Source organism: Coturnix japonica, chromosome 6, assembly GCF_054131305.1.
Source record: "Coturnix japonica strain WE chromosome 6, WE-NBRP24, whole genome shotgun sequence".
Taxonomy (NCBI): domain Eukaryota; kingdom Metazoa; phylum Chordata; class Aves; order Galliformes; family Phasianidae; genus Coturnix; species Coturnix japonica.
Genome location: NC_140668.1, coordinates 23,333,925 through 23,348,231, shown reverse-complemented (window position 1 = coordinate 23,348,231; position 14,307 = coordinate 23,333,925). Strand labels below are relative to the sequence as shown.

The 14,307-nt window shown below is 48.6% G+C and overlaps 1 protein-coding gene across 1 annotated transcript in view; it reads right to left on the bottom strand.

Moving 5' to 3' along the window:
* Positions 1-14,307, bottom strand: part of GLG1 (golgi glycoprotein 1) — a 50,853-nt gene that overhangs the window by 23,755 nt on the left and 12,791 nt on the right. Inside the window, exons 2-4 of the mRNA XM_015873811.2 lie at positions 8,229-8,261; positions 6,060-6,146; positions 4,086-4,301 (exon numbers count right to left, since the gene is read on the bottom strand). Coding sequence (XP_015729297.1) covers positions 4,086-4,301; positions 6,060-6,146; positions 8,229-8,261 — 336 coding nt within the window. The remainder of the gene's footprint in view (positions 1-4,085; positions 4,302-6,059; positions 6,147-8,228; positions 8,262-14,307) is intronic.

Genomic DNA, 14,307 nt, shown 5'->3' with positions numbered 1-14,307 from the left:
TATTACCCACACTGAATGAGGCATCAGTTAGTTAACACCTGTGCTGTCACACGCCTTACACGTTACCACCCTGATGGTCACATTGCTGCTAACCCCGTCCAGTGCTCCGGGTTTGTTTTAATGTGCCCAAATGAGATTATCACTACTTAAGTCACGCTGCTCAGAGCAGTTTACCCAAACAGCCAAATGATTTTTCATCCAACATAGCTCTCTTCACACCATGGCAACGGCAAGCAGCGGCATCACGCTAAGAACATACTTGAAGCAGAGAAAGACCCAAGTTTCTCCATGCTGAGACAAGCCTTCACTTTGGGTGGTGGTCATTAGCCATGCTAAACAGGCCACAAAGGAACTCTCACCAAATGTAGGCTTCTCTAAGCTAATCCCTCTGCAAAGGGAATTAAAATCGTGAACGTGCTCAGCAGCAGATGAAGGCTGAGACAAAGCAGCCCCAGCCCAGCACTGCAACCCCCCCCCCACAAGCCCAATGGGGCCTGGGGCTGCAGCTGGTGACTGCAAATAGAGGGCTGTGCTTTGTGTGAGGGCTCAGGAGAGGCAGGACAGAGCTGACTAAAGCTCCATCCCCCTTTTGCTATATTCTCTGTGTGTTTAAGAAAGAGAATCCCACTCTAACACTTTCACAGCAGGTCCAGTTCCTCTAGAAACAAGAATGATTCTGGAGCTGATCTCTCCAGGCCTCCTATCAACCAAGCTCCTTAACATAAGCTGGTCTTCATAAGCACAACCAGGACTACCCAAAGCCAGACTGCTTTCTGCATTGACATTCCTGGTTTAGTTCTGCCACATGATCTAACCATTAAAAGCCATAAACAAAACCCAAATGTAGCATCAGTTTATGAGGGTTAATAGTAGCTTTCTCCTTAAAAAGCAGAAAACCTCCAAACCACACTGCATACACCCTGGTGTTTGTTTGCTTTCTCCTCTGAGTGGGAAGTGGCCAAGCTCCATCCCGGCCAGGTGATGGCACCTCTCAAGGAATCTATTTCTTTCTCAGCAGCCACTGTAGGTCTGACCTAACAGGGACCACAGGAATACTAGTGATAGGGTACATCTGCCACCTTCCTTACAATTACCATTTAGCCGTAACCACGCTGAACGCCAATCCTATTCCCCAAACCTCTGCGGTCAGACAGGGACAGTAATTACAAACAGGCATGGGGAAATGATGGCAAACAGCCATTGGAAGCTGCTCTGGTTGTGCTGCACTCAGCTGGAAGGTGCAGCAGGCCACTGTGCCCCCTGTTCACCTGCAGCATCCCACAGCAGGAGGGCACAAGGCAAACTGCTGCTGCTGGGAAGGGCAGAGGCCTTCCAGCTTTCTTCCAGTGTGTAAGGTTAATGCTAAATCTCAGCCTAACTGGACATAGTCAAGCACAGAGCCTGCTGGCAGTCCTTCCCCATACCACACCTCTGCCGTGAATCTTTAGGGAATAAGAAAAACCCAAGTAGGATCTATGTTTGTCACCTCACTGAAATGTGCTACAGCTTCTCTAGTTTAACAAGGCTTTAATTATTGGCCAATACAGACTATAATTGACACCGCATCACGTGCCAAACACACAGCAATCATCTCACCTGGGGTGTCTCATATCACCTTATGAAGGGACGTATTTAGATTAACAGAGGATGCAAGCAACTTCCCAACACTGCACCAAAGCCAACTTCAGCACCGTGCTTTGAGACACTTTAACTCTTCAGACCAAGATTCAACCTGTGTACACATCTTTGTGCCAAGGCAGAACCTAAAACCCCTCATATCTTACCAGTCACTTTCTGATTTCCCCACCCCCCAATCTAGCCCAGGCACTGCCATTCCTGTTTGCTTTACTGTCATTTCCAGAAGCTTCTCCAGACAGACTTCACTCCACCTGGGATGGGCCACACAGCTTACACTGAAGTCACCCTCATTATAGCTAATTATCAGTTCCATCTGGGACATCTTGGCTAAACCCAAAGCAGCTCCAGAGCAGCAATCCACCACCCATCCATCTGCCACAAGTGTACCTATTACTGGGAGCAGGAAAGCAGGGAGCCCATTCTGACAGGCAGGTCAGGAAGAAAAGCTCAGTTACAATTACTGATTTCACTTTCAAATTAGATCCCTATTGCACGAAGATAATGCAAGCTTTGAACACCAGGAGACCACAGACACTATAGAGCACAACAGCCAACTGGAAAGGTGGCTGAAACTGCTACGAAACGTTTCTCCTCCTCTAACTGGAGGGAAGGAAACACAAAAGAGCCATACTACAAAACTTAATGCTTCCAAATGGCACATCCACCACCTTCCTGCTCTATGTAGACTGAAACTTCCAAGCTGCCCTTTCTTGCTCTTGCAGCAGAGAAAGCCAACGAGAAATGCGGAAGAGAAAGACCAGAAAGCACTGCATCACAACAACAAAGCCAGCAGGAACACAATTCAATGAGGAAGTAAAAAGAGAATGAAAACAAAGAAAGAAGGCATGGGAAAGGCAAACTCTTAGCTGGCAGGAGGCAATGCAATTCCCCAATGCCTACAAGTGCCTTTTACAGGTCAAGAAGGCAGTTTATCCCCTGTTACCACGATGAAGCTAAGAGACAGCACTGCAACCTGCCAGCAGCCTGCTGTGGGTGCAGTAGTGGTCAGCAGCGCTCCTATCCATAAAGGAGATGCATCTGTGCCCCATCTCCTCCTCAGGCGTCCAGCCCCTATTTATCGCACTCACAGCTCTGCTCAGCCACACAAAAGGCCAATGATTATTTCTCTACAGGCAGCTCTCGGAAACTGCAGCGTGGAAGCAAAACCTGAACCGGCATCTGATGGCAGCATATGAGATGAGATTTCTTCAAAGCAGAAATGGGATGGAACGGAACATCAACAAAAGAAACACTTGCATAGCCATTTATAGCTGTTCCCAGAGCAGCGCAAAAGACTTCAATTGCTCTGAGTGCCAAAGATGACAGCATAACAAAAGAAATTATATGACAGACTGCCACGCTTTCACAAACCGAGGCATAAATTCTGGGTTGGGTACCAAGGCAGTGAGGAACATGCATAGAAGTGTCCTCTCGCCAGCTGCCTTTGCTCACGGCCACCCAGGAGCTGGCTCTGCTCTGGGCAGAGAAAACAGTGCAACCTGTAGGTGCCCTGAGAGCTGGGATCAGAGAAGGGACAGCAGTCCCCATGGGGCTGCCAAGTTACACACACAGAGCCTAGCAGCACTGCCTGTAATTTTAAAGCGCAATCTGGCACGCTCAGGAAACCCATCAAGGTTCTCTTCCTCAGTCGGATCCCTCCAACCATGGCTATTTTAATTGGAACTGATTTTAATCTGGTCATGCCATGGCTAACAGGCAGACCTGGCAGCCAGGGCTCCTGTATGAAGTTCCTCATTCCACACAGCCTGCTAAAAGCAACAGCTCATTTCACAAAGCCATCAAGCCCAGGATGAGAAGGCAGCCCTTATTTCATGGACAGAACCAGTTTCTCAGCTGCTACCAGGCTGACCCCACAGTGCCTGCAAGTTCCCCCCACTTCTAAGGCTGCCTTCTTCTTGAAAACAAGCACTGAATTTTGTGCCTTCTACTGCTGGAATACAGAAGGACTTCAGTTAATACTCTATGAGCGCAAAGCAAACATCTCAACCAAGAAAGACTTAGTACAACTAAGCATCTGATTGTCTTCTTATTCTTGGTGTTCATTCTTTTCTTTTAAAGAGAGAAGTGTATTATTGTGACACGTTTTTAAATCCTCACGAATAGCTCACAGGATAATTTTATCCCTAAAGGTAGAAGCTTACCATAAAACAAGGCACTCCCTCATGCAGCACTACTAATTTTCTGCCTGCAGTGCTAATGTAGGGAGGGAGAGACAGCACAGAGGTGATAAACTCACACCTAGTGACCACAAACTGCTCCCAAGCTCTGCTCCAGTTCTATATGGCAAAAGCCAGCACAGTGTTACAGTCAGTACAAGTACCCAGGGTCACACTGTAGCAAGGACCATTCTCTTTTGGGATGGACAGAGGAAAGAGAGAGTGAGCCAAGAGTAAGACCTGATTCCTTCTTTCAGTATCTCTGGGTACCTTTTCCCCAGGTCGAATGCTGCCGCATTTCAGGAGGTTGATGTCAGCCTTGCAGTCGTCCATGAAGCCACAGATCAGGCGGTAATCGCTGAAGATAATGGCTGTCATCTTTGTGATGTACTGGTGGCACTGGTACTCCGTGATGTTGCCTCTGTGATCCACCAAACATGACACCAGGAAGCCTTTGCCAACTGGTTCATCTGCACACTCCTTGATCTGATAAAACAAAAACACGTCATTGAAATACAGTGGAGAAAGCAAAGGCAGTGACCTTGAGAACTGGAAGCCCTCTTGCTCAAGAACCATCTTCCATAATAACCCCGCTGAATCCTTGCAATCAAGAGCATTTGTATGAAAAATTACAGCTTGACAACCTTTATTTAGAAAACAGAGCATATTATAGCACCACTAAATCAGCCTTGGACCCACGTGAACCACTCGACCCCTTGTACAACACACCATTCCGGCTGGAAGCAAGACAGATCCAAAAGCCAACACAATATTTATGGAAGCATTTATAACTTGCTGGAAGCTGCACATATCACTGCAGAGGAAAACTCTCACCAAACTGGCTTTTAATCAGGCTCACCAGCATCCTTTATGTTGAGCTTTAGTGCAGGCAGGGAGCAAGCAAGAGCTGCATCTTTGGTTTGGGAGCTACAAGCCAAACCAATGCACAGCCCTGGCTCGTATTACTGTTTAATAAAGCAATATGAGGAATCACAGCTCAGCCACACAACAAGAATGCACCTACCTGTCAGTGAGAGCAAAATGGGCTAACACTATGCTAGCAGTCTATGCCAACTGTATGCATTGGGCTTCTGTAGAAACACCATTAAAACTAGTGGAATTGCTTAATGCACCTGCCCCAGTATCGGATAGCAAGAGACCATGCAAGATTATTGCTATTCACCCAGCTTGTTTCTGTCTTTAAATGAAAACCACTCCCCAAAAGGTGAAATAGCAGCAATTGGTGCTGCTTACCACAACTTCAGCACAAGGCTGACGGGGACGCATTTAGTACAACTTAAGTTCTGTGCTTTCCCTGCTGCTTTTAGACATCACGTCCCAGATTTAGAGGGCATCATTTGCAACAACGCCAGATTGTCACTGTACAGAAGCGGTAATTACACAGACTGTTAAAAGAGCATTTACAAGAACGCCTTGGTAAGAATCCTGCAGCAGCCACGTGATATAAAATGGGGTGGGAGGGGAAATATCCTTCCATGACTGCAAGAAGTGGAATTCAATAGCTTTGGCAGTGTTTGCTTTTGGGAGCTACCAAACTCCAAACAATGTAAACCTTCAAGACAAGCTGCTTTCCTTCCGCTCCCCACCTCCCAGCCTTCTTTTACTAGCCACGTTCCTTCATCCCTCCCTACACTGAGTAATGCTTTCCCACTGGTGTTATTCTTACCCAGCTCAGCTCATACTAAGAGAGAGAAGGAGCGGAAGCTTAACAGCCTGCAAAGGGACAGCAATGGAGCATCCTTCACACAAACCACTAACCCCCCAAGTTCTGAGGCCAGGCTCCTGCTGACAGCCTCCATTCCTCAGATCCTTGTGTGCTTCCCTTTAACTAACTTTGTAAAGAAAGGGGAAAGATGCAGATGAGTACAGGAGACACTGGGAGCCATTGCTTAGCTGCTCAGCACTGAGACCTTCCTGCACAAGGAACAGACCCACATCACCCAAAGTCCATCCTACAGAACAGAAACATACAAACCAGGGTTGCAGACAATCTGCTGTTCGTGCAGCCGGCTTCAGGGAAACCTATGTTAAAGGCCACAAAGGAGCCACTGTCTAGAGCAAACAGAATGTTTAAGAGTGCATTTGGCAGAGGGCGGGCTGTTACTCTCACTGCAGAGGAGCCTGCAGCTGCAGGGCTTACCCAGAGCATTGCTGGCACATGGTTCTCCATCGTAAGGACATGAGAGATCCTCAGTGCCATGACAGCAGTGTGTAGCACCTTACCTCTGCAATGGTGGACTTGCAGACTTCTCTGGCCACGGACTCAAACTTGGGATCTGTAGTCAGGTTCAGCTTGTAGTTCCACAGGAGCTAGAGAGAGCATTTGTAGAAAGAGGGTTTAAGAGCTTCCCATGGAGGAACTGCTGCTTTGCTTCGGGAAATAATCAGACATCAACATTCCAGATCGGTATCATCATCCTTCTACAGCACAACAATCAATGCAAAGTCTCCTTGACAACAACTTTGTCTCCTCTTTTCTGCAGCACATTTCTTATCATGAACAAATTCAGCCTGCCAGAAATCTCTCTGTAAGGTCATGGGCTGACTCACTGGAAGGAAATACAGCTAATGAAGACATCCACGCAACCAAAAGGGAAAAACAATGGGAGCTGTAAGATGCTACCTGCATGTAAGATATAAGATGCTACCTGCTGCCTATTTAGCTGTGTTTTCAGTCCCCCACATCTCTGCACCGTGGCTCATCTGCTTGACACAAGACATTTAACAAAGTCCCCAGCACAAGCAGATTTGATGCTGAACACCTAACTAAAGCCTTGCAAAAGAGGGAAAGAGATTGCATCCAGGCCCTGACTCACTGCCCTCTGTGAAGGGCTGAGCCCAGACAATTCTGTGGATGCAAATGCCCTTCAGACCTACAGGTTCTCTTTTACTAAGCAGATTCATCCATCAGAATCAGGGCTGAAAAACACCACAGTCAGGGTGGCAGAAGCCAGAGATGAGCTCATGCAGGAGCCCGGATGCATTGGGTCACCCTGCAAGGATCAACCTGGGGCATGTTATGCTCTGCAGACAGATCCACTCCTCTGCTTTCCTCCTGAGGCATCACAAAGTGAAAACAAAGGGGAAGAAAGCAAAACCTCAGCAAATTAATAGGCAGAGATGCTGCCTGAGAGCAGCACTATCAGCTCATCTGTTTTCCTCCAGAAATTTATGTTGTGTTTAAACAGAGATTAAGCAGCTTTAAGAACTCATTTCTAATGCTCTGCCTTCACGGTGGAAGCCAAATGAATATCAAAACGCTCGAGTTCTGTCAAACTTCTATTCTGAAGCCTCAGTTGTACGCCAGGCGTTGAGAAAGCAGGGAAATGTGTTCAGACAGAAGGAGAGCAGCTCTGCACCATCTCCGAGATGGCGGAAGCGCACGCGGAACTAAAACTGTTCCACTTTCACACCTCCCAGCACAGCTCTGTAGTGGTGAGAAGCTAAATAAAGAGATCCCCGTGTATTTTAGAGGGCATCCGTTGTAAACATCCAAGTTGAGTAAGCAAAGAGAACGAGCAGGGAGATTGTCCCTGCAAAAACCATCACCCAGCCAGGATCACAAGGACAAGAATGAGATGGAAGAGCATCAAAATGCACTTGCAAACCTCAGAGGGCCTTGGCATGAGATCCCTGCGAGGAAACCGTCTCAGAGATGTTACGTTTGTGGCTTAAAACACACAGATTTTGAACCTCATTTTCCCAGGAGAGGATCGGCAGCTACCAAAGCTACAAACTCTGCTGGAAACACCCAGCTAGACAGCATGGCCATATATTGGCATACATCACTAATAAACCAAATGACTGCTTCTCAAAAAGCCTTTGCCTTTTTATTTTACCCCCCTGCATAGAAGTCAGCTTGACAGCCTGAAACCTGACTAACAGTTTGCTCAGTTAAACACAGCACTGTGAGTAAATCTGTTCCCAAAGTAGCCAAGTAGTTCAAGCTGCCTCGAAATCTCACACCCCGATGGCATTCTGCAAGCAAGTCGAAGAATTTAGCAGCTGTGAAAGCAACACAGAAGGCTTCAACAGCCAAAATGAAGAGTTTAAATTCAGTACTGCTCACATCTCTCCAGAAGGAGCAAAAAGCATATTGCTCTCAATAAGGCACAGGAACAGGAGCCACCCCCCATGTGCAAACCAGGACATATATCTGCTGTGTTCCTCTGATATAGAAGTTTACAGTGCTCCCTTCTGAAGCTCCCTGTAAGCTCATACTGGCTGCTCTTGGTCAGAGGAGTCACACTGTGCTCTTCCTCCGTTGGGCAGCAACTCAAGTGCATCCTAATTAACGCTTCCTGCAAACCCCATGCAAAGCACTTCAGGCTGACAGGGATGGGAGCTGCAAAGGGCCCCGTGGGAGGCAGAAGGAAACAAAGCAATACTTACGTGGTTGCAGTCTGAAGAGATTTCGTTGTCTGGCTGAAAGGAGATGAGAAAAAAAGAAGCGTCAGTTCATGAATGTATTTAACACAGAGAATACAGCCATAAAAGTGAACATGCTTGTTTGTTTCACAACAAATACAAGATAACATGATAGAAGTGTTAAAAGCTGCACAGTAAGGTGATGGCATCCAAGCACTGACCAACAAGCAACCCTGACTCAGCCCAGCCACCCTGAGCCGGGGTGCCTGCACCGTCAGCACCAACAGGTCTATGGGAAAACAAGGAGCAAGGGAAAGGCTTCCAAGTCTGTAATTACAGCTGTTACCAACCAACGCACTGCTGTTCTGAATAGCAGGAAGAGGCAGAAATTACCTTCTGAACAAAGAGCCTACCTGGAGGCTCACAGCCATTCCTTACTGGGAACAGCAGCTCTCACTTTCTGCACCCACCTTAACCACACAGCAACAGGGAAGCTTCAAACCTCATAAGCAGACCAACTCTCCCAGTGAATGGTGCTGCTTCAGCCTATCCATTTCTTTGCAACAGCATATGAATGAGCACTATGATTACCCCATAGGGGAGGGACGTACCCAATAAACAACCAGCAGGAGAACGCAGAAGGGCTGGGGAGCACTCCCCAAAGCACCCCACTTACTCGGGCATCTCACAACCTCATTAGCTTTGCTTCACCTCCATCAAAGATTAACACTCAGCATGGCTTTTATGGAGAGATGAGCCCGAGCAGATAACAGACTGGTTTGCACCGGCTTGGGAAGTTCAGACAAGCTTTTCTGGAAAGACAGGACGTTCGAATGCTGCACATTAAAATACAAGGCTGAGAAATCAAGCCTTGTTCCTTCTGAGGAAGGCCATGAAGTTACATGGGAAATAAGGCAGCTTTGGCACTGCATACATTCACAGCTCAGCAGCTGAGCTTGTAGAAGTGAGGGATGCAGCCAGCAATGCTTGATACAGAACAAGATGACCCCTGTCAGCTCAGCTGCTCCTCACCTCCCACCACCATGAGTGCACGAGGGGCAGCACCAACTGCTTCTCCGCACCAAAAAGGAGCAAAAGGGAGACGAGAAGTATTTTTACCTTTTGCATCCCATTCACTGAAGGGCTGAGCTTCTGAAGAAGGGGAAATCTCCGTGACAGCAGTGCCCTTCTGAGGAGGCTGCACCCACCACTTCTCCTACAGCCATCCCCAAGGATCAAGGATCCAAACCCAATTCACACCACTGGATTTTGGTGAGCAAGGCAAGAATCCCAGTAGGCTACCAAGGATGAAGGCTCTCATCCCCCAGCCTGTCTGTACAGCCAGGGCTGCCCCTTCCCCTGTGCAGAATCCAGCACTGCTCTTGTTAAATCCATGTGGTTGGTGATTACCCAGCTCTCTGGTTTGCATGGATCTCTCTGCAAAGCCTCTCCATGCTCAGCAGAGTCGAGCAGCTCCTTCCAATTGAGCATCACCAGTGATGGACAGCTATCAGCTGCGGGCAGCCTTCAGGCACCAGGGACAACTTGGGACCAGCCCAAGTGAGAGCCAACAAGAACCAGTATGCAGTGAAGCAATAAAACAGAAAGGTGATTTGCTTGCAATGGGTGTTCTCTGCTTAAGCTCTTGTGCAAAGATCAGGAGGTCCCTTAGGAAAGGATGCCAGTTAGAGCAGCCACGTCCCCACGACAGCAGGCAGCTCAGGCCAGGCTGGGGGCCCAGCTCAGCGTGCTGCCATGTGTACACCTACAGCAAAGCACGGGGTGTGTGTCTGCAGCACAAGGCAGGGTTCAGTTTCTTCACTTTGACCTCAAACAAACAAACATTTATCACCATCACCCGCAGAGGTAAGGCAGATAACCCAGGAGCTGCTAAACAAGGAGGCTATCAGGCTGCTGAAGGGAAAACCACTTGGGAGCAGTGTCCTTCCTGCAGGTAACAGCGGTGCCTTTGTCCCAGCAGTGCAAGGCTACAAGGAGGCAATTCAGAGCTCAGGTGTCAGGCAGCCAGCCTTGCACTGCCACTGCAAGGCAGGGAGCAAGAACCAGGGAGCATGAACCAGCTCAGTGAGGTTCTTACAGCTTTGCACACACTCCATCTGACCGCAGATCACAGTGCAGCTGTAGGGCAGACACCAATTTTGACAGCCCAACATCCCTGCATGTTCTTTACAGCCAGCTGGATGCAAGAAGTCCCATCCTGCAGCCCCTCCTGTTTCTGTCCCTGCGCTGGGCCCCCTGAGCCCAGCAGCTCCTTTTGCAGCGACCTTTCTCATTTCAACACCTGCCCCATGCATCACAGGCTGTTCTAACGCCCAGCACCATCAAAGCAAACTCATCCCAGATGTCTGCTTTTGCTCTTGCCCGGCTGCTCCTCTCCATCCTCCTGTTTTCCAGCACATCCTGATGTGCTGCAGAGCAAGATGAGCCCCAAAGTTATTTATTCACCACAGCAGTTGGGGCAGCACTTCCCAAAGCACCTTTCTGAGCGAGTGCTGCTTGCTCATGCCCTGCTCCCACAGCTAACAGAATGCTGTGCTGCACAGCACAGCAAAGCAAAACAATGCAGCTCCAGCTGCATCCAGCTCCATCACCCAGCTGTAGTGCTCTGCCAGGGTGCCCTGCACAGAGCTATGCTCAGCACCACCAGAGAACAATGCTCCCAGCATCCAAGCAGCCAACATTCATGTATTTGCTTTGTTATTCAAAGTGTGGGCTCATTACTCCTATTTTCCATGCTCAGAGCCATACACTCTTACCCCATCAGTGCTCTCCCCCCTTCTTCCAGTGGGGCACAGCTGTCCCATCCATCAGGGACCCTGTCCCCAAGGAGCACACCCATTGCCCAGGGCAGGAGCAGCACCGCTCTCACCCCTATAACTTAAATCCACACATTCCACCCCGAACCAAAATAAGCCGGCACCCAAGCAGGTGGGAGGCAGACTCAGCTAATTTTAACTCCTGCCAGCTCTTCTCAGAGCCGATGGAAACCAAATAGCTCAAAGCAGCTCAACCACAAACCACAGGAAGAGCAGCGTTACTTGGAAGCCTTCCTTCCTTCCCCCAGGACAGAGCCCTGCTCTCACCCAGCACCTTTAAGGTTGGACACAAAGAACCACGAAGGGTGCTCAGTCCCCCCAGCCCACCCCCACTGACCACCCCCCTCCCTCTCATGCTTTAATTCAATCTCTGCTTGCACCCAGAAGGAGCCTGATGAATGGCAAAGTAATTTGGCAGATAAATGTCTAGCTGTTCTTAAGCGTTATTAAAAAGATAGAAACATTAAGATGCAAGCATTTAAATCATTACCGAGCAGATCTATTTAGTCAAGAAAAACACCGAGCTTAGCAATAAAGGCTAAAATTAGCTGCAAAATAATACAGCCAGACTAGAAAACTCCAGAAAACTTATTGCTGTGCTCAAGCAAGACAGAGATTCCTCCAATCCAGGCTTTGAGCTTACTCATATTTGCCTGGGATACTGATGTCCCCAGCACCTGGCCCTCCTATCATTAAGGCTACCAAGACATTAATGGAGAGAGCAGAAAACCAAGGTGAGGCCAGCTGACCCCACTGTCCTTAGGCACCCTGTACAGCATAGAGACTAATGGTGCTGGGATAAATGGTGGCTTGGTTTTAAGCCCAACAGGAGGAAGGAGGTGAGAACAGCAAAGGCAGCCACCTCCATGTTGCATCCTCTGCTATGCACCAACCATGCTCAGCACTTGGGCCTCAGGAGCGCTTGTGCACTGGATGGAAGCTTCTCATGAGGAACCGCATTTCATATGGTAGGAGTTATCTAGCAAAGGTTTATTGGAGCCATCTGCACCAATAAGGAAGTGAGTCAGCAGCCGCCAGCAGCCCTGATTCATCACCCAGCGCTCGTGCTATTTAGGAATCTGCGTACAGCACGCAGGGCACAGGCGAGCAATAAGCCGTTCTATGGGATGTAAAACACAACCCAATTTACATGCGTTTGTTTTTGCTTTGCTCGGGCACCGTTTCTCCAGCAGCACAGGCGCTGCGCAGCAGAACTCCAGCCTGGATGAATCATAATGTTGTCTTTATATTGCTGGAAGAAAAGCAAATTCTGTTTATTTTAACCCCAGATAAAATCACTTGGAGTTTCTCCAGCAAAACTCGATGTGAGTAAGTCCTCAGAGACACCAAGGAGGCAAGGTTTCCATGGGACTGGTAACAAGCCAGCAAATGAGAACCCCATTTGCCTTCAGACCTTGCAAACAAAAGCTCTGTTACAGCACCAAACCGAGTGCCTTCCCTCAGTTTCTCCCTTCCAGAAGCCTTCCCACAATGTTATGGCAGCTCTGCACCTCCCCATGAGGGCTGTGTGCTGCCACGAAGCTGGTTGCCAGCAGGTCAGCATCTCAGAGGGTGGTGACGCACTGAACAGGTTGCCCAAGGAGGCTGTGGATGCCCCATCCCTGCAGGCATTCAAGGCCAGGCTGGATGTGGCTCTGGGCAGCCTGGGCTGCTGGTTGGAGACCCTGCACACAGCAGGGGGTTGGAACTGGGTGAGCACTGTGGGCCTTTGCAACCCAGGTAGTGCTGTGATTCTATGATCTCCTCCACCAGCACGGTGCATTCTGCGCCTCCAAGAGCTCCTCTCCAAAGAGCAGAGGGGTTTTCAGCCTGAGCTCTTCCCCTCAATCCCTACACGGGGCCATTGAGCCACACACTCAGCTTGGAAATCCTGGATGCGGTGGTAATTCAGAGGATTTACAGCGATGCCGCGGTAAGCAGCCAGATCAGCTTCCCTCAGGCCAAAGGAAGAAATTATAGCTGGGCAGCTTTACACAGATGAGCAAGTTTGAAAGAAAAAATAAAGACCTATTTGATGCTGGATGTTAAAAGAGAGCTCAAGGAGCTTTCTGGAAAGCAGCGTTAGTAGAGAGATGTCTTACCGGTATGTGGCCAGCCAGACACCTGCACACAAATCCTTCCAATTACTGTTTCCATAACTCCTACTTAAAAAGCTATGAATAAAGACAAGCTGCAATTAAAGAGACTGAGCACACCTCCGGTTTCTCTGCTAATAGCTGTGGAGTGAAAATCACGGGGGAGGAAGGGGCAGGGGAGGAAAAGGAAAACCCAGCTGCTGCCCAGCCACAGCAGCACCACTGTGCCACTGCCACCATTGGAACACCAGGGTTCAACCAGCAGCACCAGTGCTTTGAGGTGACCTGTTCCTCCCACTTGTGCCATGATGCTGATGGCAATACCCAGGCAGTCCTCACTGCGGAACCTGGTGGCATTTTGTGCCACCACTAAGCAGAATAAAGATGCTTTCCTTAGAAAACAGTGCTTGAAACAGTACTAAAGGGTTTGTTAAAGCCCTGAAGTAGACCAAAGCTCCTACACCAACCACCTCACTCCCTGCTTTCCCCTCACCACACTGACTCCCATCCGCTCTCATTGGTAGATACCCTCATGCAGACACACAGTTTTGCCCGCTGTGAACATTCAAGCCCTTTGCATGCAGATTATCTGGAGGATAAGAAATAAAAAACGCTGGTGTAGCCCAACTTTTATAACAACAAGGTGAGATCTGAAAGCATCAGGCACAGCTTAACCCTGCTGGAAAACAAACCGTGACTTTGTTCTCCTGTGATCTCCATGCCTGGCTTTGGAGAGGTTGCAGGGTGTCCCAGCGCAGAGCATGGCAATGCCTTCCATCCCCACTGCCTTGGGAACAAGAAGCAAGGACAGAAAAGCCTTAAAGCAAGCTAAGGACTGCCAGCTTCAGACACTTTTCACTTTATCACACACGGACCAAGCGTTCCAAAAGCAGCATTTTCAGGCTCCCTGAAGCCTGCAGAATTGAATTTAGTAAATTCAGGTTTACATTTGTAGCTGTAGCAGAGCACTTAATGTGCTAACCTGAGGCAACCAGATTAATATGGATATTTTTATAATGGATAATCTAGGAAATTACCAAACAAGCCTTGACGTCGAAGTCAAGAACAGACAAGGTTGTGGAGTAACTCTGAACTACTCCTACACAAGGAAATAGCTTTTTAGCTCATTCTTTTCCCAAAACAAGCCCTAAAACAACCAGCTCCAGCACC